General features: G+C 46.3%; 2 protein-coding genes across 4 annotated transcripts; both read right to left on the bottom strand.

Annotated features, from left to right (window-relative positions):
- Positions 1 to 3,917: 3,917 nt before the first annotated feature.
- CIMIP2B (ciliary microtubule inner protein 2B) lies at positions 3,918 to 15,486 on the bottom strand. 3 transcript variants are annotated; one of them, XM_078861872.1, is made up of 7 exons: positions 15,247 to 15,486; positions 14,978 to 15,060; positions 11,619 to 11,854; positions 7,668 to 7,936; positions 6,203 to 6,329; positions 5,241 to 5,573; positions 3,918 to 4,375 (listed from the first exon to the last, which is right to left on the bottom strand). In XM_078861872.1, the coding sequence occupies exons 1-7, from the start codon at positions 15,445 to 15,447 to the stop codon at positions 4,284 to 4,286; spliced, it is 1,341 nt and encodes a 446-aa protein (XP_078717998.1). In that variant the 5' UTR covers positions 15,448 to 15,486; the 3' UTR covers positions 3,918 to 4,283. The 3 variants fall into 3 exon arrangements, with proteins under 3 accessions (XP_078717998.1, XP_078717999.1, XP_078718000.1); XM_078861873.1 differs by having other exon boundaries at positions 15,167 to 15,328; XM_078861874.1 differs by having other exon boundaries at positions 14,978 to 15,056; positions 15,247 to 15,299.
- Positions 15,487 to 17,728: 2,242 nt separating this feature from the next.
- On the bottom strand, positions 17,729 to 24,060 carry FAM221B (family with sequence similarity 221 member B). Its single transcript, XM_078862171.1, has 6 exons — positions 23,270 to 24,060; positions 21,241 to 21,384; positions 20,310 to 20,420; positions 19,734 to 19,937; positions 19,279 to 19,398; positions 17,729 to 18,577 (listed from the first exon to the last, which is right to left on the bottom strand). The coding sequence occupies exons 1-6, from the start codon at positions 23,823 to 23,825 to the stop codon at positions 18,387 to 18,389; spliced, it is 1,326 nt and encodes a 441-aa protein (XP_078718297.1). The 5' UTR covers positions 23,826 to 24,060; the 3' UTR covers positions 17,729 to 18,386.
- Positions 24,061 to 26,713: the final 2,653 nt, after the last annotated feature.

Below are 26,713 nucleotides of genomic sequence, written 5' to 3'. Positions count from 1 at the left end.
CTATACACTCTTATCCACTGCTACCTTATACTATACATTCTTGTCCAGGCACCAACTCCAACACTAACTCAAACTACGACTCCAACACTAACAATGACTCCCGTATCTCCATATGCTCACTGCCTTTATCCCCGAACCAATCAGCCCCAATTAATTATATCATCCCCCGCTTCGCTACTCGCCCCCAGGCCCCCAGCCTCACGTGATCCTGTTATCGTCGCCACCCCGGCGCCAGTCATCAACCACTCACCCTCTCGACCAATCACCGGCCTGCGTCCTCAGTTACCCTTAACACCTGTGGCGTCTCTTAATGACCTCACCCCTTAATTGGCGCAACAACAACTGTATGTCCTCAGTTGCCCCCACTGTCCGCTGCACGCTCGCATCGCAACTAAACGCGTGGTTCGTGTCATTTGAAGTCCTACATATATGCCAAACTAAGTGACAGAGCAAATTAAATATGATGATTTATTCGTGAGGTTAATTAAGTGATAAAGCAAATTAAATATGATGGTTTATTCGTGAGGTTATTGGTGACTGGGCTGAGAGTTCAGGTTTAATTACGGGTTGTGTCATGAATTTGATCCCAGGCTCTGTGTGGTGGCAGCTCCGTGCTCTGACACGCGAAGATTCACCCCCTCCCCGCCCCCAGCAATTTGGTTATCACCATTCGAGGTCGCAATTTGATCCAATGGGTTGATTATTTTTAACCATTCAATTTTTTTTATTGTTTCATTTGTAATTTTGTCCACTTTATCACCCCCGATCTAACATTGGCTCATAATTTGTATACAATTTGTGTAAATAGTGAATGGTCAATTCTCACATGCACGTTTCGATGCATGCATCGCAAGGATATAATAATTGTAATCAATACAATAGATGCATTATTCCTCATCATCAGCCATGATCAATTCACCGCTGGATGAAGACTTCCCAAAGCATCATCTCTCATGATCCCGCGACGTAATTACAACTGAATGTCGATGCGGAAAAGCACCTTGGCGTGCGCCTCCAAGGAATGTTTCTACACCAGTGCGTAAATAACCTGCCACGATGCATTGCTAACATCCCCAGTAGTAACCTCCACTGAGCCACCCAGCCCTTTGCGTTCCTTCCCCTAGGTGGTGTTCGAGGTGAGCAGCCTGCAGCACTTCACGGCGGCGCAGGCGGAGGCGGTGACGGACGAGCAGCTGGAGCAGCTGTCGCCGCTGCAGCGGCACGCGCTGCTCAACGTGCGGCACCGCGGGGAGGCGGTCCCCGACGGACGGGGTGAGTGGCCGTGCGATCGTCTTCCATCCCGTGCAGCACGTGCTCGAAATCGTGCAGTAATTCAGCGCTGGGGTGCGTGCGTCCGTAATATATACCTTTTTGTCATTGTGGCCCGCGGATGCGAATATCGCAGAGCCACTTGCGAGATCCTTTCTATGCACGCCTTTTGTAGTTGCTCTTGCCAAATGCCTCTTTCCTTCGTAACCTATTCTGGCCCATGCTATGTTCTAGCCTGTACTGCCATTCGGGAGTGATTGGTGGTGCAAGTTGTTTAGCGCACGACGCTATGAACCTGGTGAGTTAAATTCCTGGCCATGACTTACTTTAGTGGCGAGCGATATCTAAACCAGTCCTGGGCCACTCACAGAAACAAACTCACACTGACCAGCATTCACTCAACTCCCATTTGGGGACATGGTGTGGGGAAGCCTTTATCCAGCAGTGGATGTCACTTACACTTGAGTGGCATTGAGCTTTGTGTGTGTGTGGAATGATGTGAATGTTTATGCTCATCCGCACTGTGCCGTGCATACACACTAGGCCCAACTCTCATCATGTGCAAGGTCCCATTGTATTAAGATGGTTGTGTTAGCCAGGTGAATGTTGTAGTTAAATTTAACGACTTAGGTTAGCAACACCCGATGTATGCAATGCGATGCAAAACACGTATCACTCTCATCTTTAAATCGATAACCAACTTTTTACTGAGAATGCAGTTTGTATTTTTGAAATATAACCTACCATATTATTTAGTTTTATGCAGTGCGCTAACTAAGAAACGTATTGAAGGAGCCTTAACAAAACAAGTTTGAGTTATTAATGGGTACATTCTAGATTTGAAGCTTTCGTGACTGCAAGGATTCTTACGCTTTGTTTTTTTTGGTAAAGTCACGTAGGTGAAAAATAAAATAAATGAAAACAACTAAATTAACAACGAAATTAAAGCAATTTAGTTGTATTCATTTCTTTAATTTTATTACATTTTATTTTTTACCTACGTGACTTTACCGAAAAAACCAAAGAGAATGGGTACATTCACAAATTATTCACATTTGCAATAATTCCTGCTAAATTTTAGCCAAAAGTAGCCGTCATCCGCGTTGCTTGTTGTGTTAAATGCTCAATCGTCTCTGTTTGATTTGTTTCAGGTCGTTCATCTGGTCGCCTTTTAAGGTCCCTCACTCCCATGACTACCACACTGCTCGTGGCTTTGTGTTTATACTAACTGGTGCTGGTGTTTACAGCTTGCAGCAAACAAGCAGCCTAAATGCAATCTTGACAATGCCTGTGGTTTATATTTTCAACAAACGAACCGTGGTGCTGTAAAATGTGATTTTAAACATATATTTAGACTTGGACATTTTCATTCTTCTTTGGCACGACTGTAAATAACTTTCGCTGAGTTTTAATTATAATTTCGTGTTCTGCAGTAAGCAAGGCTGATAGTCGACACATCGGTGAATATTTATTTTTAAGCTCGCGATACATAAGAATCAAAGTTTTTGATTTGTAGTATCGCGCGCTGAACCTGGCAACTCGAGTTCATTCTTGGCTACGGCTAACATCAGGGTTTCTAGATTTGAAGCTTTCGTGACTGCAATGATTCATATTCTCAGGTTTTTTCGGTAAAGTCACGTAGGTAAAAACATTAAAATTAATGAAAGTAAAATAAAACAAAACAAAATAAAATTCACGACGTTTCGGAGGCAACACAAGTCTCCGTCATCAGGTGGGACCGTCACAGCCGAATTAGCTGCATCAAGTGATGCAGCTAATTCGGCTTGATGCAGCTAATTCGGCTGTGACGGTCCCACCTGATGACGGAGACTTGTGTTGCCTCCGAAACGTCGTGAATTTTATTTTGTTTTGTTTTATTTTACTTTCATTAATTTTAATGTTTTTACCTACGTGACTTTACCGAAAAAACCTGAGAATATAAACATCAGGGTTGTGTGATCTCTGAACCAATCTTGGGCTCCCGACGCCTTCACCAATCTACGCTGGTCAGCGTGGTGAAGTATGGTCAAACAGCCTCCCATGATCGTGACGGAGCAGGAAAGCCTTCATCAGTGAGTTGAGAAAGGGCTGAAAATATGTTTTATTAGGTTGCAATTAGTTCACATGAGCCCCTGCAGCCACCAGTGGCTGCTACATTAACCGCAGAGTAAAAAAGAAAAGAATGTATTATTTCATCTAATCACAACAAATCATCAAATTGTGTGGAGAGGTGAACCGTTAAACTTCTAGCTGACAAGTGCCGGTGCTTCCTATGTAAAACAGTGCCGTTTGTAAGTGTGGCACCACCATGGTCCTGTATATTGTGTACCCGGGTGGATCGTTGAGGCTGATTTGCAGAATTGAGCTCGACTGAAGAGAATGGATATATGTCGTGCAGTCGTTGGTTGGCACGTGTATGTGTGTGCGCGCTTCACCTCACCATCTGGCCACCACGACCTGCGTAATCTCCTGTGTGCTCACATCTTATTGGTGGCTGTGTCTACAGTAGACTCTTGACACGACGAGCCCAACATTTAAGTTTTATTTGCAGGACTTCCGTAAAAGGAAGCATATTATATGTTTTGCAAAAAAAAAAGCAAACGGCACTTTGTCTTGATATTAAGACGGTTGTTTTGTATTGCTGTTTTTCTTCCAAGTGCATGTTTGAATTTGTAATTAAAATGTGACCTAGAAAATATAGGAAACTATGTATTGTTAACAATTGCATTTGGTCGTGCATGAGTTGAGGTTTGCGTGTGTGGATCAAATCTTTGCATCCGGAACCTAATTTTTTTCACAAGTACAGGCTTAGTCTTAGATCAGAACAAAATCTCTTCAGCGTGAGCGTAGATTAAAAAAAAACAACCCTGACTAACATCAGCAGTAAATGCAATATCAAATGCTATTATAATCTAACCCTGAAACATTTTGATTGCATTTTAAGCCACACACATGCGCACAATACCATTGGTTAAAATGGTGGCTGTCTAGGCCCGCGGTACCCTTGCTTTGATTCAGTTGGCAAGGATCTCCTTCTGCATGGTGCTCATCCCGAGTGCGTCCTCAGTCAGTTGGCCGTACGTGTGTCCATACTGGAACTTGTATCCTACGGACAGATCACAGACAGCGTGTTAATAATCCAGAGCGCCTGAATCCTGGGTAGCTTTAATCGGCCCCCATTTGGGGGAGAATTACTCATGAGGTTGCGGCTGGACCGAGAATGTTGTGCACACGCGGAATGTATTCCCTCTGTGATTCCTGTTCTTTGGGTTCAAGAATAAAAAATTATAATCCAGATCAACATCCCCATGTTAATTCAAAGCATAATGCAACAATACTAAACATTACTTATGACAGGTGCAGAAGTGGTGCAATCGACATGGTGGCTCAGTGGAAGAGTGAGCAGCTCGCAATGGGAAGGTTGTGACTTCAATTCCTATTTGAGGGTTGCCTCAGCCCATCATCCCTCTCGGGGTCGATAAAGTGAGTACCACTTTGTGGGGAAGTCAACAGTGGTTGCCTTATAGATGGACTCACCCCCCACCATAAGGATGTGCATTTTCCACCACTGCTCGTATGAGTAGGAAATCACATTGGCTTTAAAAAAATTATATACAGTACACAGGATACATGCTGCTGCTGCCGCTAAATGCGCAATCCATTCGGTACTCGGGCCCCTGAGTTTGATTGCCGGTGGAGGCGAACATCAATGATATCTGAACCTGTCCTGGACCTCCCCCCTCGCCTTCAACTTCTATGGTGAAGAATGAACAATCGACAATGTGGGAGGGAATTCCAAAGTGGAGCAGTGCGAGGAAAGAAGCACGGAGAGTGTGTTTTGACCGGCACTACTGCGGTTGACCAGAGTGTGGATGAGCCAAAACAGTAACGATAGAAGTGCGATAAGCAGGCGACCGACCGCCGTCAAGCGAGCGACTGGAGTGGAGCAGTGCGAGCAAATCGTTGTGCACCTGGGACGTAGCCCGTGTAGTTGGGGATGAGGCCCATGTCCGGGGCATAGATGACATTCCTGCTGGGTGGCTGCACTCCCTTGTGCTGCACGATGTCGGGGAGGTGCCCAGGCAGCGCCGTCAAGGTTGCCACCGCCTTGCTTTCGTGGTGGGTGTGCGGGCGCATCCCGTCCAGGAGATCGGGCTTCCAGGGGGACAGCGGCGCCATCGTGCCGCCCCTCCACGCGCTGGTCCTGTCCAGCTTGGAGCTGAACTCTCGGAGCGCACGGTTCGTCGTGACCGGGTACCCGGCCCCGATCAGGAAGCGCTCGCGTGGTACGTAGCCCGTGTATCCTGCAGAAAGCGTGGCAGCGGCGTGGCATTTACGAGTTGTTGCGGCTGGTGTGCGCGTCTCGCAATGATGGAGCTGCCATCGTTGAAGCGGTGATTATAATAATAAGAAGAAGAATCGTTATATTTATATAGCACTTGAATGCCTCAAACTCAAAACGCCTTACATCTCACGTCAAACAATTCTCAGGGCACCCCCATTGGCAGCTGTCCCTGTGCAGCACAAGGTGACTTAGCATCAGCTTGCGGTAGGTATTGGTTTGCCAGTAGGGGGCAATGATTGCTATGTGTAAATTTACGAATTTGCAGGTCATTTTTCGAATTTGGAAAATTTGGACCTAGGAGCCAGCACAGGATGGTCTGCTAATTCTTAATGACGATAGGGGACCTTCAGTGTCCACTGTGAACAGACGATGCACATTAATGATTAATACTCCGACAGTAATAACAAGGGCGGCCTGCTGGCTTTGAATCCGCCAACCTCTGCAACAAGCGGCAAACGTGCTACCGACGATGGATCGTGAAGATATTAGACGATGCCGATTGTTCACGAATGATGATTATAATATTCACGATCATTACATTACAGTGTCATTGATGATGGCGGTGCTTGCGTGACGCTCGACACGCACCAGACATGAACCACTTGTAGGGGTCGTCACTGTCCATGTTGTACGGGGAGTTGAGGACTCGGAGGGCGGGAGACGAGCGGTACAGGGGCACCTCCTTGGCCAGGCACGTCAGCGGACGGCTCGGCATCTGACACAGTCACAGCCCGGGCCACACAGCCGGTCGAGTCAGTCACGTGTGTTAATGTGTAAAGATCACCTGGAGCTTCTTCACGGCTTGCTGGGTGTGTCGTCTGCATTGTGATGTGTTTCATCTGGCAGGGCAAACACAATCTCTTCACCTTCCCATGCCACGCATATCCATTCATTTGCTGTACCAGAATGATTGACACCAAACAAAGAGGGATTTCTACAGCTCTATGCACACCTATGTAAACTGAATATTGCTCAATAAAAAATGACCTTGTGATTATTCTTTGGGTCTTTCGGTAAAGTCACGTAGATAGGTTGAAATAAAATAACAAAAACTACGACGTTTCGATTGCAACACAAGCGTTCGTCATCCGGAAAAGGGTGATTCATTGTGATTCATTGTTATTTTTACATAAATCTAACACTCCATTATATTCAATTTAATTAACACATTTTAGTCACTGCTGGACGAATGCTTGCTTCCCCATGCTGTGTCGGTCATGGGGGTTGTTTAACTATACTTCACCATATTGGTTAGTGGGTTGATGAAGGAAGTAGGCGGAGGGGGGCGAAGCAGGACACACACTTGGAACTGTTTAAATATCACTCGTGATCAAGAATTTAACTCGGCCAGTTTCGTAGTGTAGTGTGCTAACCACTGCCCCACCACTCCACCCATTAATAGTAAGTGTCCGTAAAAAACTAAGTGACAGCCCGCTGAGATAAATGGCCTCTTTTTCAAAGGATGCCTGTGACAGTACAGGACAGTACAACATAACAAAACGCAATATAGGACCAAATCCTATAATAAAAAAAACAACTTCATACAAGCAGCTATCTGTCAAGAAACCCCGATTAAAGTTTTACGTTTTTTATCAAACGGTTGTATGCAAATACCCAGGTACCGTATTTACAGAATGTAACCATTTCAATGCGATAGGCAGATAAGGCGCTCAAATTATACCGCACACGGATTCAATATTGAGATGGATTTAGGGCTGACGATTGTTAAACAATACGGTCCGCTTGCATTTAATTTAAGACTTAAGAGCGACATCCCATCGGATAGTTTTGTTGACCCAGTGGCTTATGCGTTCTCAACATTGGCAGCATATATAGGGCCCTAAGCAGAACTCCGTTCTGTCTCCACACATAAATAAGCAAGTCTTAGTCCATCAGTCTATTGGCTTTCCAGACCAATGCCATAATCAAGCAGCATTTGTTTAAGCAAGAAAGTTCTGCACCCATTTCGACCTTCTGTGTCTCATCGGCACAACGGCAGGCTCGTTAACACGAACCGACCGAGCCAGACAACCGATGACAACATGCATTGCACCTTGAAAGTGACGTGCTCGCTCGGCGAATCGCCTCCTCTGCGTTCAGCGACACTGCCCCTGGAGTGGAACCCACCATCGATCCCACCACCACCCCCGCCACCCGCTGAGCCATAGGTTCGAGCCCGGAACCTGGTCTCCCCGTCGAGGGACGTTGTCTGCAGGCGCCGCTTGGTCGCCACTCGCTGCTCCTTCTCGAAGAGACGGAGCGCATCGCGACACGTGTCCGCGTATGTGTGCGAGAAGAAGCACTCGGCTCGTGGGATGAACCCTAAAAAAGGGAGCAACACACGTACGCAGTATAATTGAACAACTGTCGTCTATTCTGTTCTTGTGAATGGCAATATGTTAAGGAGATGAATGCCAGTGCCGAGGTCTGCTCGCACGAGAGGGCTTCAGGAGAGAGTTCGTCTAGTTTTGCAATCCCTCCACAGAAGGAGCGCAGACAGCAGTGGCTTACTTTCAGGTTCATAGTTCGAGTTGCACGGCCACAATCGCACTACTGTGCCATTGTCTTTCATTTTCAACCTCTTAACGAGATGCGCGTATCGTCCTGTTGATGTTCTGATGCGGTTGATAGTTACACTGGTGTCTTCGAGAAATTCCAAAGCCAGTCCCAAACGTACCAGTCATATTGAAGATGTGATGTGATATAACAATTCAGCACGCTCCAAATGTAGCACTTCCCAGGTGCAAATCTCCATGGGTGTTTATGTTCATAAACGATCAACGAAAGTGTTAAAAATCTTTGCCCCCCCCCCTCCCCCCCATGTTTTGCAATAAATGTGGTTTACGAATTTCACTCCGTGATCAGAATATACTTATCTACATTTCAAATGTCCTCTCTCTAAACCTTCTGGAATTGATGTTGTGCACTCACGACGTGCTATATAAAAACACATACGCGACAAGAACCCCCGCATAGCCTACATAGGGCTGGAGAGGGCAAGTTCTGTGAGTGAAAGTTTTTAAAAGCAAAGCACGCATTCACAATTAAGCATCCGGATGTACAGAATTATTCCGGATAAATCAATCACAAGCACAACGCCTCTGGTTAATCTTGCAAAAGGGACAGTTTGGATCCACGTGCTCTCATCGAATGACGTAAATGAGGTTGAATTCATTGAGTGTTTCATTTGTTCCGCTTTGGGTCCTGTGGATAGGACTGGTGAACCCGCCTGGCTCAAGCACCGCGCCAAGGGAGGGATAGGAAGCTGCTCTCTAATCAACCCAGACAGGCGCGCGCGTTGCTTTGAGCTGATAAGCGCTTAAATAAGGCGCAATGGCATCGCCAGCTCTCTCATTAGTGGTCGATTAGTGTTGAAATGTCAGCATTGTTAAACTTGGCTGAATTCTAATGATACATTTATTATACGGAGCTGAAACGAGGCCAAATTGCAAGCATGCGTTTAGATGACTCTATGTAGATTATTTGGGTGCTATACATTTCCACATGATTAGCCACTTTGTTGAGCTATCGTTTGTGCCCAGGTCGCTTCTGAAAAATAAGATAATAGCTCAGTCGGCTTTATCTGGTAAAATAAAAAAACTAGTTTAGTTCAATATTTATTTTTAGTAATTTGCTCACTTTTCCTATCAAGTACTTTGCACTCCTCTCGTGTTTTTGTGTTGTTTGTTGGTATAACTTTCTGACCCGCCCCTACTGGGCATCTGTGCAAAAAAATAACTCTATAGCTTATCGTATTCCTCGAGTAAAGGTAAAAAATTAATGATTCTTATAATAGCTCATAATTATTATAAAAATGTAATAGACCTTCGTCCATCCATTGAACGATGAAACACATTCCCCCTTCATTCGGTGTTGGAGTTGTTTGACAATACTTTGCCACACGGGTGGGTGAAGGGAGTTTGGGGAACGCACGAGCCCAAGACCGCTTGAGGAATTTCCTCGCCACTGATCTGAGCCGGTTTCGGGCATCGAACTCGGGACGCCGGGTTGCGCGGCGCAGTAGGCTAAGAACTGAGCCACAGCTCCAACCCAAAACAACTTCATCTTATATCTTTATAAATAGCGCCTTTATCCAAGGCCGTATTTACAAGGGTAACGAGTGGTACGATGAGGGTAGCTAAAAGTGATGTGGTCAATAGTGATGTGGTCAATAGTGATGTGGTAAATAGTGATATGGTAAATAGGGATGGGATATGGGGGGGGGAGGTAAGTGGGTACGGGAATCACGGGGGTTGGTGCCTCGGGATGGAGGGAAGGATGGGTCAGGGAGAAGAGGTGGCTGGGTCTTGAGGGAGAAGCGGACGCGAGACACAGGGAGTTGGTGGCATGCTGAGTGTGGAGGGGAAGTTTGTCCCAGTGTGCACCGAGCGCTGGCAGCGGTCTGTCTAATTCGGGCTGCATGCACGCAGCGTTTCGTTATTAATTTACGTGAATATACAAAGACAAAAACAAAGATCCCCCGTTATAGCCTTAACAGACTGTAGGGGCAAGTGCTGTTAGCGAGCACCTATGAAGGCCGGCACGGCACACAAGGGGGTGGGTGGCCAACACCACGCCCGGCCGCCTTTGTCTCCCTAGTGGCGATGTTTACACATCGCACCGGGTTCTCATTTGAGGCTGAGTCGACCTAGGGGAGGCCCAGGACCGGTTCAGTTAATCGTCACTTGGTGTATGGCCGTGAGCGTGAATCGAACCCGGGTTCGCCATGTTCGTAGCGCAGCTTCATTACATTGAAGCGGAGAGTACTTGCATTAAAGCTCGTATTGCTCAATGGCGATACGCTGGCTTCAACGAAGCACTATGCTATCTGATCTCAGGGGGGTGGGATTTGAATCCGTAACCTTTGTTACACTGACGTGCCCACGTGTCCTGGTCCAGTCCCCTTGACTACAGCGCGACAACACGGCACGAGGCCAGGGGAAATAGGACCACAGATAGAAGTATTACTGAACACTCAACCCTTTCCAACATGTTTGGCGTCGAAAGTATTTGACTCGCAATAATCCGTTTCCTTTTCAGCGGCAGAACGAACGAGATGACGGCTAATGGCGTGAGACGTCATCACATTGGCTGCGAAGGCTTATCCATGAATGCTGCAGTGCCGGATAATCCCAGTAGCAAAAGTAGCTACATATGTATGTAGCTATGGGCCCCGCACTTTCAAGGGCCCCGCGCTAAATGCTTTGAAGCTATCAATTCCGGTTCAGTGATTCTGCAGTTGCTCTATTACTATAGTACTATACCGCCTTCAACTTTTATAAACGACTGGGTGTTTAAGGTTAGCGATTTGTCGTATTATCTGGCTGTATAGCAAATGAAAAATACAATTTACTAAGCAAGTAAAAATATTGTGTTTTAATATTAACGTGTTTATTTATTTATTTAGGGCACCTTTATAACATATGCTACAGGCCCCGCACTTGCTTAATCCGGCACTGCAATACTGTTTTCAACGCTTTGATCAACGTGTCATGTTTTATATGGGATAAGCCACTAATATTAAAACAACTTTATACGAGAATTTCATTGACATTGCATATTTTCTTCTTGACGAGTCGATAGATGTATGCACGTACGTAGAACTTCTTTCGCACCGTACGTTAAACCAACCGTGCTCCAGGCAGACAGATGGACAGAGCGAAATGCAAAACAAGATGATGGTGATTTAAAGCTTTCGTGACCGCAGAGATTCATATTCTTGGTTCTTTCGGTAAAGTCACGTAGAAGGGAAATAATAAAATAATGAAAATAAAACATCATATAATTAAATTATCACGACGTTTCGGCCACAACGCAAGCATCCGTCCTCAGGTGAAGAAACAAAGCTGTCGGAAAGACAGCGTCTTAATGCACACTGCTAAGCTTGGCAGGGTATTTTAAGCTGGGTGGGAGGAGGAGAGAGCCCTGACAAAGGAGTTTACGTGACTTTCCCGAAAGGACCAAGAATAAGATGATGGTGATGATGATGACGACGACGACGCACCCGTGTATCCGGGCACCATGCTGGCTGTCAGTTTCTGAGCGTCGGACACGGGGCGTCTCTGCGACATGCGCTGGTGACCAGGGGATCCCGGTGGGGGTCGCGGTTGGACCGGCCGCCCACTCTGCAGCACCAGCTTGTCCGAGTGAGCCACGGCAGGGTCGCGCAGAAGCTGGCCCGTCTGTTGCCCGTACGTGCTGCCCACGTTGTACTTGTACTGGGGGCAGTAGCCGCGGTACCTGTTGGTGGAATCGGCAGAGAGGCGAATGGAATCACCGTGACCTGAGCCGGCTCGTACCAAGTTACTACGTACGAGGGGAGTCAGGGGCGAGAGGAAAGGAAAGACATGTTACTGTCTTCCCAGACTTGTCACAAAAGTCTATCAACGTCCGTGATCAATTCAAGCCGTGATCAACCCACTCCTGAATGTCATCAGCCATGATCAATCCACAAGTGGATGAAGCCCGATTATTTTGTAAACAGTCCAAAATGAATGTTTTTCCCAGACTTGTCACAAAAGTCTAGCATCGTCCGTGATCAATTGAAGCCGTGATCAACCCACTCCTGAATGTCATCAGGCATGATCAATCCACAAATGGATGAAGCCCGATTATTTTGTAAATAGTCAAAATTTTATTTTTAACACGTAGGCTTTCGCTACCAATATCATCCATAAGAGAGGTTTTTTTGGGTGAGATCGCATCGATATATGAATATATCGTTAAAACCCGCCACCACCCGACACACCCAACTAGTAAGGGTTGTCACGTAAACAGAACATGCCAATTCGTCACGAGTACAGCACACCGGTGTGTTGGAGAGCCAAGCCACAACATTTACAGCTTCATCAGTTGTAATTACTGGCGAAACGTCGTACTAAGATTGTAAATGTTGTGGCCTGGCTCTCCAACGCACCGGTGTGCTGTACTAGTGACGAATTGGCACGTTCTGTTTACGTGACAACCCTTACTAGTTGGCTGTGTCGGGTGGTGGCGGGTTTTAACGACACATTTATATAGTTACGCGATGTAACCCCAAAAAAACCTCAATTATAGTCCAAATAAAGTCTGCCGTGTTCTCTATTCTGGACTTTATTTGGAACACTTCTCTCATCTCTCATCGGTCCTGATCAGTTCCAAGCCACGATCAATTTCACCGCTGAATGTCATCAGCCATGCTCAATATACTGCCGAATGAATGTTGTGTGCTGAAGCCCACCTACGTTTTTTGTTACTTAACAAAGAGACAAATAACCCTTACGGATCCGTACGACCGAACCCCACTTCCCTGATATTGGCGCGATGTTGTCGGATCTCGGAATGCAACAAGCGGGGTTTAAGCTCGGTTACTCCTTGACTCGGACTGCCCAGGAATATCGCATTTGCTGTAAGGAGGGTTGGCCTGCTGAGGTGGCCATGAGACGGGAGCCACTTGTGTGTTATTCATTCTTGAATCGATCTGTGCGGAGCGTTTAAGTGTTCACCCTTACGGTAGGCCTGTTTGTGTTTATCCATCTCCTCTCGTATTTTGCCACAAGGCAAACAATTCGTAGGTTTGGCCAAATATACCAATTGCAGGACACCCCCTGAAGAAAAAAAAACCACCCAACTCTGTTGGGACTTCGGGGAGGCTTTCTTTGAAATGTAAATACGTCTTGCATAGCTAATGGAATGTGCGTTGCAAGGGTTCCAATATTGTCAAGTTTTCAATGATTAGAGAGATCCCATGTTCGGTCTCAACTTGAGCGAACCGTGGCTGGCATTAAGTATTTTTAAATCCTTTATATTAAGTTCACTTGCTTGCTTGCGTGCTTACGACCGTGGAAATCTTTCGGTCGTTTTTTTAACCCACTTCCCGTGATCCAATCGAGCTGACATTTTGCACACAGACTCGTTGTGCGTGACAATTTATTTTCGTGAAATTATTTTTCCATAACTTTACACTTTTTAGGAATTTTTTTTGATATTTAATTACCAATTGCTTAATGGTGGCAGGCAATCACCTGACCCATAGGTGGCAATCATCTCAAGCCAGAGGACGAGAGGACTCTAGCCGCCACGCATATAAAGGATTTATAGTGAAAAACTTTGTTTTTACGGGTTAATTTTTTTTTATTCGTACTGGAAGTACTGTACATCAAAACACAATAGCAACTAGTAAAAACATTGCAATATCGTTACAATGCATATCGTATAATTTCCTGGAAAAAAATTATACAACAGCGACACTAGGATGGAATGCGTATTATAAATGTGAATTATTATTACTCGTAAGGCGTATATTGACCGGTGAACGTGTACACTATTCCCAGGTTGCCGTGTGTGTGTGTGACCCCGTTACCGTGTTGCCAATAGCACTCAGTGGAAGTCGTCACTACCCCCTTCTTAACTCCAGTCGCTATAGAGACACGTACACAATGGCAGTCCGCACACGCCCAGCTCTTTGCGGGGGTCTTTGCTTGAGCAAGTTCACACACACACAAAGAGACCCCCACCCACCCCCCGTAGCCCTTAACACACTGTTGGGGTAAGAATTGTTAGCGAGCACCTATTAAGGGCGCCACGGTTTCTGCACGGCGCACAGGAGCGGGTGTTCGTGGGCAGCATCGCACAAGGCTGTCTTTGTCTCCCCAGCGATGATTTGTTACACACCGTGCCGCCAGGAAAACTCACTCGAGGCTAAGTCGACGGAGGGGAGGGCCCAAGACGGGTTCGGATATCACTCCCCACCGCTGTCAGCCATGGCCGATAATCCAATTCGGGTGGCTTGATTCGTAGCACTGTGCATTAACACGACTACGCAACCGCTCCCCAACACACACACAAACATACATAAGCACTGAATAGACCAATAGGGCTCTAAATAGTGGAGTTACTTGTTCGTTGCTTAGGCGTCACACGAGTTTTAGAGGCTTGCATTGGCAGCGTGACGTGGATCTCCAATGCTATCTCACAATGGTGCGCATTGCGTGGGTACATTGTGGTCTGTGATATCCGAGTCCGTCATGCCCTCCTGCCCCTCGCTTCAACCAGACCGTACTGACCAGTCTGGTGAAGTATGGTCTCTCAGCTAGCAGTAGACAGTGCCGTGAATAATTCCGACTCCAGTGACTCCGTCATCCCGAGAGCCGGAACGAGCAAAGTTACCCAGCAGCGTTTGTTTCAGCAGGCAAACCCTCGAACGGGTTTCGATCTCACGAATTCTCATCAGCAGCACGGAGCTATGCTTTGATCGTAATTTACGGATTGCAAGATGTCTTATAATGAGAGTAAAAGTGCGTCTTATAATCCGTAGAATACGGTGCGTGCGTGATGAATGTGATGCATACACGTCGCGAAGCTTTAGCCCCCCGTGTCACTCACCCGGGGATGTAGTGCGGCTCTGCGGTCATCAGCAGCGAGCTGATCTTGGGAGGAAAAACGTCTTGGTCCATTTCACCTTCTCGCTTGAAAATACAATTTGAAACAACAAACCAAAAAAAATAAACTATAAAGGAAAGAATATACGTATAACGACACAGACACGCGCACACACACAACTCGCAAACTCACCGCACGGATACAACTGTGAAGAGCCACCCTCGATGAGACCGGCCAGATTGCCCGTGTGGGGCACCGCGTGCCAACCTTACCGCTTCGTCCTCTGCCGTGAACGCCGCCTGTGGTGTTTGCCCGTTGGCGATGCCGCTATTTAAGCCACCTCGACTTGTGCTTTCGTTCGCTACTCCCTCACTCTTTGCGGGAAAAGCCCTCCCCGAGATGGCGACCGCTAAACCAGGCACTGCCCCGCTGGAAGGCGGGACGCTGGCACCTAGGAGATGGTGTTGTGACATGCACCAACAAAACCCATCGCCATGCGCGTAACTCGAACGCGCGTGTCACGCCTGTGGCGACGATCTGCACGACGATTGTTGATTGTCATAGAATGTCTTATTCGGGCGCGTGTGTGTGTGTGGGGGGGGGGGGGGATTGGTAGTCTCTTGTCGTAGGAATGTGGAATTTCCACCGAGGCTCTGTTGTAGGGATGTGGAGCTATCCATCTTCGGCCGAGGGCTGTAAGAAAGAGTTTAAAACCATTATGGACTGAATCGAATGCATTGCATGCCGAACTTATTTCGCACCGTACGTAGCCAACCGTGCAAATCGGAGATGTATTGGAGCTGTCCTATGTGTTGTTAGTCCTTACTATAGCGGGTGGGTGGGTGTGTTAGAGGCGTTGTTATGCACAGCTCTGCTGTACTGTCGCATGCGGAACGTGTATATTTTTTTTACCACCGCCTCTGAGCGTTAATGCCGGAGCAGGGACTCTTTGTGCATTTGGTAGTGTGTGTGCAGAAGGCGTTTGAGTGAATGTAGTCCCGGCCTGTTTATTGTAATGGTTGAATGTGTTCGAACGTAAGCGTGTGCACTCTATTTCATTTGCAGTGTGTAGATCAGGTTGTGTGTACGGTCCTGTATTACCTGAAGAAAATATTCGCTTGAACGTCACCCCTCCTTTTTTATTGCCATTGTTAAACACACGTTACATTTCATTAAGCCTAACACCCGTGCGGTGTGTCGAGCACTTTGTCATTCCACTGCTGAATGAGAGCTTCCTCACGCCTTTCGTGCTCTAAGGAATATAATTTGACCATACTTCACGCTGGTCATTGCGTAAATTAGAATCAAATTAATTTTGGTAAAGGGCGGGGTGTTACTGAAATTCACACCGTCTACAACACCTGTTCTTTAACGCTTTGTGGTTATCAATCCAAGCACTGTCCAGGCCCAAAGCCCTGCTTAGCTTCTGCATCTTTCATTTGTCGTTGAGTTTTATTGCTCAGCCATGAGTGTTAACTTCATGAAACCATGAATATTTCAATCTGGTTTGTTTAGTTCATTTTTTTTTCAGTGTGATGTCATCTGGTTGCGTAGAGATGATCAATGTGTATCGTTTGATTATATTGTGTAGAGGCAACGTCACATGTCTGTCAGCCCACAACCCTTGCTTGAGTAAATGTCACAATTACAGTCGAATCAGGGCTCATTCTGAGCGGAAGTCCATGGTGACTGATGTTATTGATGACGAGTTATATAGGGCATGTGACCTAATATCTAGGTAAAAACATAATCATTATCAAAATATGCTCTTTCACCAATAGAGTTCTAACAAGTCAGTCTGTCGTATATACATGGGGAATAATTGACATAGAATAGCCTTCTTAACATGAAAACCTCTAAATTTCGATTTAAAGCTTTCGTGACTGCAGGGATTCATCTTCTTGGTTCTTTTGGTAAAGTAACGTAGAAGGAAAATAATAAAATAATAAAAATAAAACATAATAAAATAATTCTCACGACGTTTCGGCCACAACAGGTCTCCACCTGAAGACGGCTGCTTGGGTTGTGGCCGAACGTCGTGAGAATTATTAAATTGTTTTATTTTTATTATTTTATTATTTTCCTTCTACGTGACTTTACCGAAAGAACCAAGAAGATGAAAACCTCTTTTGTGAATAGCCAAAACACTGAGCACCGTGAATTGTCAAAAATAGTAGGGAATTGATGACGAACCGCACAATATACTTTCTCGCATTTGTGCACAATGGGTGTATGCCGTGGTGCAGTCGACGGACCATACAGACACAAGACTGCCCAACACGCATGGTTACAATTGAGCAAAACACATCTTTCCTGTTAGATACGAGGTGTTCTCAATCTATGATTGACCTTGCGATACCCATATATATCTTTAAAAAAACTCTTATCCTGAACGAGGATGACCAATGTATTGTTGCAGCCATCTGAAATGTGTCAAGGTGCAACAAGAGGGCATTGCGTCAAAAGCCATTATACGGTATTATGCTCCATGCCTTTACCTGCCAGTACTGATCAGCATATGGTGAAATAATCCCCATAACTTGCATAGTGTGACGATGCCCTCATCGAGGAGTGGATTGACCCTCTAACTTCCCTGGCAATACTGTGGGAACAGTGCTCTAGTAGACACGAAATGGGCGTGTTGGTGCATCTGCCCTTGAACTTGCAAGATTCGGGCAGCTTTGCGATTGTCATAGATGTTAATGAGGCGATGCATTCCTGTACATTGCAATTAAAACGATGCTTCATGTTTTATGTATTTATTCTTTTGATTTCTGCTCAGTATGATACACACATGACTGAGATGAATAAATACACACATCAGTTGCTTAAACTTGTATATGCTGGATTTATGGAAAGCAAATGTTAATGTTTTCTGTAATTTTAGGAGTAAAATCACCACCCCCCCCCCCTAATGTGACATTCTTTCATGTAATTTCATAAAAAAGGTAAAGCTCCAGCCTTGCGATAATTGCTTGCTCATTCCACTGCTGTGTGAAGAGCCTCCACTGGAGGATATTTTGGCCAGACATCCTGGAAAAGGTGGGGGTACCAACACTGTACCCGACCATATGCATCCTGCCGATCGACTAACCACGCCGTACACATTCATACTGCAGGGCGAAAAGAGGTGGGGGGTGGGGGGATTTGATAAATTTGCACCGTTTCAAATACCACGCCGGGAGATCGAATTAAATCGGTGACCTCTGAATTACAAGTCAAGTGTGCTAACCGTAACACCACCGCAGCGTCCTTAGCATAATCTTATAGCAGTCGCATATATATGCATATTATGGCAGTTCACAGTGAACATGAGGCGTGAGAAGGTTGGGTTTGTACATTTAAAGAGTTTCATGAATACGACATTGAAATAAACGGGCAACGTAGTTTTATGGAAACTGTAGCAGCACGTTTAGTCATACACCGGCCGAAAGCCAGATGCCTTCGTGCCGCTGGCCACGCCGTCTTCCGCTGGCTGGCTTGGTGGCAGTGCAGCGAGGCCCCCTTCCCTGAGGGCCATGTATCCCGTGTCGTCCTCCTCGCTGCCTGTCAGCACAGCGTTTCTGAGCTTCGGGATCTCCGCGAACGGCAAGTACGCCTCACCTGTGGAAGTGCGAAGGGCATTGTGTCATTATGGTTTGACGAAAGAACGTGCATATATATATCAATGTTGTTATCGGTTTATATTACCTGGGTCACAAACGTTGAACTCGCAAAGAAAATGGGCACAAAAGCCAAAAACGCAAATAAGCAAGGAGAGATGCATGCATGCATTATACTGCAGCATGGAAAGAGGGACACACGACATTGAGCACACACTCAAGTTAGATACATCACTCAGGTTAGATACAAACTTCAAATCTAGAATAAATACATCAAATTAACTGTTGCGAAAAGTAAGTGGATATGGGCAAGATACTTCGCTGGAAGGGATGGTGGCCGGTGGTTAAGACTAACTACCGAGTGTCCACCAAAAGAGGGAACATGCCTGAGAGAATATCTACCACAGAGATGGGGCAATGAAATCAGCTCATGCGCAGGTGCAAGACAGTGAGAGATGGGAATGGCTTGGGAAGGCCCTCATCCGGCAGGGGATTGATCATGGCTGATGATGTCTAAAAAAAGACGTAAAATTAACCCTTTATTGTATTAAGATAGAGTAGCATGTGCTTTATCTTCATTTATATGTAACTTGAATGCCTGCGAGTGCAATGACACATGCGGGAGGGTTTTAGTAAAGTGTCCACAGAGTGCGTTTTAAGACTGCGGATGTTAAAGGTGCCGAGGCCCACAGCTGTGCTCACCGACGGGTAGGCCAGCCTCACGTCTGCTCTTTTCCGTGTCGAAGAATGTCTCGTGCTGCTCCCAGCGACGGTCGCACGCCGCGCACAGAAAACTCGACTCAAAACGCGGGCAGCTGCAACCTGGCGACACAATCGGGTCACTCGATTGTCTGCAGTATGAGGAGTTGTGTTGCCAAGTTTTTGTTGGTGTCTTGCTCTAACAAAGTGGTACCCCCCCACCTCTCAAACCTGTGGTCTACAGACCACTGGTGGTTTGCAAGGGCATGGGAGGAAGTGGTCCGCTGATTCGTTACCCCAATTAAGGTTTTTTTGGTATTATTTAGAAAAATATGTTATTGTGTATATGGTGGTCTGTGATGAATCTCTTTCATTTTTTTCCAAAGGATGACAATGGTACTGTAGGTGTAGAAACATTCGGAACTACCGCTCTAAAGCAAGGTCCAGGCCAAACTCACCTTTGGTCTTGCAAGAGAGGCTGCCTCTGGGAACGTGTGCGTCGTGGCTATGTTTGCAGCGACACTTGGCGCGCCAGTTCTTCGGCTCGAAGCCAGGACGCTTTCGCAGCCAGAACTCTCCCACCTCCTCCGGCCGGGAAGGGATGAAAGCAAATGCACGGCACCCGCATCCCGGTTTGGCACATGGCACGTGTACACTCTGACCTGCGCACGGCACGTGTGGAGATGGTATCAATTCCTCGGCAATTGCATATGCTGTCCACGTCGGTGTTTCCCAACTCCAGACCTTGCGAATCTCTACGGCAGTACAGCTTTCCGTGATTACCCGACCATCAGGCGCAAGCAGTGTTGCAGTCAGTGGCGTCATTCGCGCACGATCAGAAAAGATTGACAATTATGGAGGACTGGAGGTTGAGAGATGCTACTCTACATCATATGTAAAATTTTCACGGTTATGCGATAAAACTAACAAAACCAGGATCCCATGTTTTTTTTAAAGTGACAGTAAAGACCTTCGCTTCAGACCCGAGTTGCTCGGTGAATATGCGGTTTTGGCGGTGGCAAACACGTCTTCACCCGTGTAGCTGTGGTGATTGGCGAGAAGGTGCCCGCAGAAGCAGCGGCACGATTCTCCCACACGGATGCAGTCCCACGTGAACTCTGGGCAGCGCCAGCCCACGTACACGCCTGCCCCCACGCACACGCCAATGCTTAGACAAGTAGCCTATACAATGGGGGAACTTTGGATATTTTTGTTGTAACACACCTCGAAGTTAAATGGGTTAGTCGATCAGCCAGTCGTGTGTAGTGGGGTGAATGTGGGTAAGTGTAACTCTTCCTTCAAAGGAGTGTGGACAATGTGGAAGAGTAAGCCAAACACCCTCTAGAGGGACTCTATCTTTCGCCTTCCTCTGGTGGAGGCCCTTTTGCCAGTAGTAGCATGAGCAGGTAATTGCAGGGCTGCACCTCTACTTTACATTGGACCTTCGCCATATGTTGAGTATTATCTTCTGGAAATGTTGAGTTCATGTTTATTCTAATAAACGGTGCACACGTGTAATCTTGCATGTTGAAAATGAGGGTTGGTGAAATGTGCATCTTTGTGAAATTCCCAAACCCACTGGCCTGCAATATGTGCAGGAGATCACAGTGCAGCAGCTTGGTTTGTGAACTCCTCTGGATAAGTAAATGACAATCTTGCACCTCAGATGATCAATCGTACATGTACAGGCTCTTTGTCAATCCACTGCTGGATGAGGACCTTCAGGGCCGAGCGGGTCATGGGAGCTATTTGGCTATGCTTTACTACTCTGGTCAGAACAGGTGGGTGAAGGTGGGAATCATAGGAGTGGGAGTACAAGAACGATTGTTGCTGTACTGCCATCAGCTGCCCACCACGTAGTCGCACAGACGATTCATCATGGCCCGTTAACTTAAACTCGCCATGTTGGGCTCTGCGTTGCATGCTTGATTTGTGTTGATAATTGATGTGTTGTGCTTGTCACACCTGTCTTGAGAGCCTGCAGGGTGGCTTCCCTCTCTGGGTCGAAGAGCTCTTTCACTTTGGCCGCGAAGTTTTCCTGATGCATGGCCTTGGCGACAGATACGATTTCCTTTTTCTGTGCAGGGATCACAGCTCTGCCAGTGTAGCCTGCGACACACGCGAGAGAGCACGCTGTAGCGAAAATATACAACGTACAGGCCCTTTCGTCAGTCCACTGGTGAATGAGAGCCTGCCCATGCCGTACATGCCAATGGGGTCAAATGACCACACTCACCATGCTCGTCAACGTGGGTTGGTGAAGGCGGGCAGAGTACATGTGGAAGCATAGAAGTACACACGGTACAATGGATTTTGTTTTGCTGCCCACGTCGTAGGCCTGTGGCCCATGTCAGCCTGTGGTGGTCACACATTAAAGCACTATCCAGGCTCCAGCCTGCTTAGCTTCAGAGATCTGACAAAATCAAGAACATTCCTGGTGTCATGGTCATAGGCTCATGGGCATGCAGGTAAAAGTAATCGAATACAAATAAATGATAATTTGTTTTGGAGAGAGCGCTCTCATTTATGCCAGGTCGTCTCGCAGTGATTCACGTAAAATCTCAACAGCTGTCCGTGTGGGTACAAGCTGGCCCAGCAGCCGGTCTGCAAATGAACACTTTTGCCAGTAGGGAGGGCCATGATTGCTTATGTTGTAATTCCTCTGAGGTAAATTTCAGTTTTAAAAGTTTCCAAATTCGGACCCTGACGCGGGCACACGATGGCCTACTCTTGCAAATGACAACGGAGGATCTTTTGAGGTCCACCGTGAAACGGATGGAGCATATTGTTGGGGTCGGGACGCCCGCAGCGAGAATCATGGCAGGCGCTGGATTCAAACGATGAACCTTTGCAACAGCCACACACGCTAACGTTGAAAAATATTAACTTTGTGCACGTGTTTTATTTTCAATAATGTCACTCTATTTGTGGATCATTTTGTGGTGGAGAGTGGTGCCGCAGTGGTTAGTGCACTGCACTGTTGAACCTGCCGGCCCTCGTCCGGCCCATGGCTAACATGAGAGGTGAGTGATATCCAAACTGGTCTTGGACCCCTGCCCCTCCGTATTGACCAGCTAATGAAGTAAGGTCAAACAACCCCCGTGACAAAAAGGTAAGCAGAGACCTTCATTCAGCAGTGAATTGTTTAATAATTTGTAGATAATTGAGCAATTTGTATTCTTCGTGGAATGTCCCCATTAGGCAGTGTGTAGCTTTCTCACAAAGAGGGCCTTGTTTTTTTTTATTCTGATGGGTTCGACACAATGAAGAACCATGTGTCCTTTTCTACAAATACTCTCTGGCAGCGATTTTTTTACGGAGGGAGCAATTTGTACTCAACACTAATTAATACAATTAAAATCATGACACGTCACCAATTAAAATGGCAGCTATTTGACAAGCGCTGCGTTAGCAATTAATACATTGCAAGTTAGAGTGAAATTATCCCAAACCACGTTCATTGAAGATCCACAAGTTCCACTGACAATTACCCTTGAAAAGCTTTGCACAAGCGTAACCCCCCCCCCCCCCAAATATAGCATTAGGTTCCCACTGGGTGCACCTTCATTTGGTAACGCAATTTCAAAGTGTTTAATTTGTCGCAAATTATACGCAGTGATTTCCCATAAGACGAACCTCCCAAAAAGTTACAAAAATTACCACCACTGAAAAGAGGCTTCTTGTGACATACACAAACACTGCTTCACGGAAAAGCATTATCCAAGGTTCCAAACCCACATGCTTCCAGGAATACATTTCAGCCAGAGCTGTCTGGGGCTGAGCTCCAGAAACCGCTGCCAAAAAAGTATCTGCCAGGGGTTCGGAGGACCCTGGAAATTATTCCGTGAGATATTACGTCCTCAGCCCGGAATGCATCACAATAATTACTGCAACCACCACGTGGAGGGGGAAAAAAACCCAACACAATGTGCCATTGAAGCAGGCCATGTATTGTCATGCACTAGAGATCAAGGCACATTCCATCAGGCAGCACCTCTTCGCGATACGACCTTCAATGCTTCCGGCTTTTTCTTAGCCACGGCTCCTGCCCTCGCTGACGTCGCTGTTGCTGCTCCCGATGTCCCTGCGGGGCTGGCAGTCCTCTCTGGAGGAGGCCGATCCTTTGGCTGCCCTGCAGGGCATGCCCTCCCTCCTCCTGCGCCCTTCCCCTCCATGATTTTGACCTCTGCTCCTGCCCCCGCCGATGGCTTTGTTGCTCCCGATGCCCCTGCTGGAGGAGGCCGATCCTCTGGCTGCCCTGCAGGGCATACCCTCCCTCCTCCTGCGCCCTTCCCCTCCATGATTTTGACCTCTGCTCCTGCCCCCGCCGATGGCTTTGTTGCTCCCGATGCCCCTGCTGGAGGAGGCCGATCCTCTGGCTGCCCTGCAGGGCATACCCTCCGCCTCACTCCTCCTTTTGTCTCCGTCGTCGTGGTGGTGGCGGCCGTGGCCTCATGACAACCATCATCTCCGCCGGTCAAACGATGGGCGTCACCGTTAATTGTGTCTGTCCGCCTGTCCTGCTTCTGGTCGACACTGCTGCGCCGCATTGCAACAACTAAGATCAACCCGGGGATATTGCCGAGTGACGATAACAGTCCCGCTGAGAACGGAAATCTTAACACAGCCCTGGAGCTGTTATAATAATCCCAGGTGTGTCGCGCTAACACAGCACACGATTTATTCTGCACCGCGGACACGTCAGTGTTGCATGGATATCTTGAATGTTGTCATTTCCTGTGACCGGGTAACGAAGGAATAAAAAGGACCCCGACTAGTATTTATAAAATGCGGCTCTACCGCCACCTAGAGGCGTTGTTAGGTTATTTCCACCGGCAAGTCAACATGCCGAAGTTGGGCCATCGCCGTGCATGTGTGGTGGTTGGAACCGTTGACCCGATGTTGTCAGTCTAACGTTCCATGTTTACTGGGGCAGGCACTTGCAAATGCAATGGTACCATAACTCATAATGGATTAAATGTTGATTTTAAGCTTTCGTGACTGCAGGAATCCATACTCTTTGGTTCTCTCGGTAAAGTCACGTAGGTAGAAAAAAAAATAATAGATCACGACCTTTCGATCGCAACGCAAGCAATCGTCATAAATCAGGAAGAGAGCAATTTCCAAGCGAAATCATTGAGGGCAGCAACCCAATGTATGAATGCTCCCGGGCCATGAAAGGGTTATGAATGATTGTCAAGTTCAGCCACAAGAGGGCGTACTGACACCGTTAACAACAATGCGCCATTGTACAGCACACACACATCAAGATGTGCCGCAAGCGTTACAAAACTTGACATTTGTCACAAATATAGTCAAGTCGCTGCTATTGGCTACAAAAAAAGTTCCTCACACCTTTACTAAATACCATCATGGTCTTTCCAACATTTCAGAACGGACATTTGAATAAAAAAATACTTGGCTTGCATGGGTGTGTATCTGAAGTATCTGAAGGCACGGTATCCAAATATGAAATCGAATTTTGAAATCCAAAAACAAGCATCTTTAAATTTGGCCCTTCCCTGGAAAAACAATTATCCTGGACAAGATTTATACTGACATTTGTGTTTTTAAACCGAGATTGCAGCACGGTTGTGTATCGATGTTTGGAAGAGTTTTGAAGCCAGTGCCAGCACCCTCTCTTGGGTACTTCATTGTCGAGCGCGATTACGACGTAGACAGCAGGCAAACCTGCTTCAAGTTACGAGTACTACATTCACATTCGGGTTTTCACTTGTCCTGGTTTTTCTCAAGGCATCCTCATGTTCAGGCACCGGTCCTTGAACATCTGTAAGTCTCCCCAAGACATTAAACATCCTGGACTTTTGTCCGTCCCAAAATAACATTTAGTTTCCCTCTGTTCTGGTGTTGTAACCACTGTTACAAACACACCATCGTTTTGCTAAGAGGTAGTGTGCAGCATGAATAAGTGTCAGTGACAATATAAAAAAAGCTTTTTAATATGTCCCAGCAATTGGCATGATCCTTCATATGCACAATTAAATTACACCCATGATTTCTAACCAGAGATGTATAGATGGGGAGTGAGATGACCTGGTTAAGGAAGGATATATACAATCAAGCGTTCAAACATGTATAGGCCATTAAATTCAGTTATTCCTTATTTTACATGCATTGTGACATCCAACTCAGTGCTATGTACAGCTGGCTTTGTTGAGAAAAATTGCTGACTAATTCCCACAGGTGATGGGCGGCATTGATTCTGCAGGCATTATACGCATGCAGTGCTTTGTACAATAGGGAAGGGCTGTAATGTGTTGAGAGAATATTCCAATCCCAATGTACACAAAGGCTTTTTGGTTTGGGTCGAATTCATTATGGAAAATTGTGGAATCAGGGTTTCATTGTGGAGGGAGACAGTCACTTCCCCCTAAGGTCAATGGCTAAAATATGTGTTGCTTTAGTTTAGTCATTTGTTCTTGAAGAACTTTGGGCTTTGCAGATAGTAACCTGTCTTAAAAAAGAGAAATATCATTTTATTTCAGAACCCATGGTTTTAGTGCTATAGAGAAATGTTATTTCATGTCGCCCAGATTATGTCACATAACAAACAAAAAATCCCAGCCCCCAGGCCTTCGACTGCTTTGGTTTTGTTGCTTAAGCAGAGCGTTTGATGTGGTTTCACATGCTGAGGGACACGAGACAGAAATAAAACCTCCCCCCCCTCCACTGGTAGCTGTACTGAAGAGATGCATTGCGTGGAGAATAGTTGGCCTGGGGCTATAGTCAAACTCTCCCATTATATCATCAATCACGAGACATTCAGAGAGCAAAAAATGGTGTGAGGATCCACTCTTGTCATGTTTAAAAAACAATGCCATGTAATAACGATCATAATTATTCACCGTGGAGGCAATGCTCTGTCTGTAATGAGTTGTCACAATGCTTTGTTTTCGAGTAAATGTGTGTTGGCATGGTAGTTGAAAGTGGTTGGGGAAATAGGGAGAGGGTTCTGATAGTGACATGCCATTTGTGCTTCACCCCAATGCTTTTATACAAGTGAACTAATGGTAAACAAACAAAATCATGAGAAAGGTTATTGAGTTAGATCACGTACATGCAAATTTGTCGACACAGATAATTCGTAAGGGGTTGTCACGTGAAAAAAAACGTGCCAAATGTGTTGATACTTGAGCACCACCGGTGTGTTAGAGAGTAAACTCACAACATTTACAATTTGAGTCCAACGATTCACTGGTCACTACAACCAGCTTCAACAGGCCATTGCCAAAATTGTAGGTGGGTTTACGAGAACATTTATATTTACTTGATCTAACCCAAAAAACGTTATCATTAATAATATTGGTCGCGAGAGCCTACTTGTTATATATAAATAAATCACTTGATATGAAACAGCCACAATTGTGTGCGCTGTTTTGCCACCTTACTTTGAACCAAAGTCAATACAGTACAAGGA

Source organism: Lampetra fluviatilis, chromosome 13, assembly GCF_964198595.1.
Source record: "Lampetra fluviatilis chromosome 13, kcLamFluv1.1, whole genome shotgun sequence".
In the NCBI taxonomy this organism is placed as follows: Eukaryota; Metazoa; Chordata; class Hyperoartia; order Petromyzontiformes; family Petromyzontidae; genus Lampetra; species Lampetra fluviatilis.
This window is presented reverse-complemented; position numbering and strand designations above follow the sequence as displayed.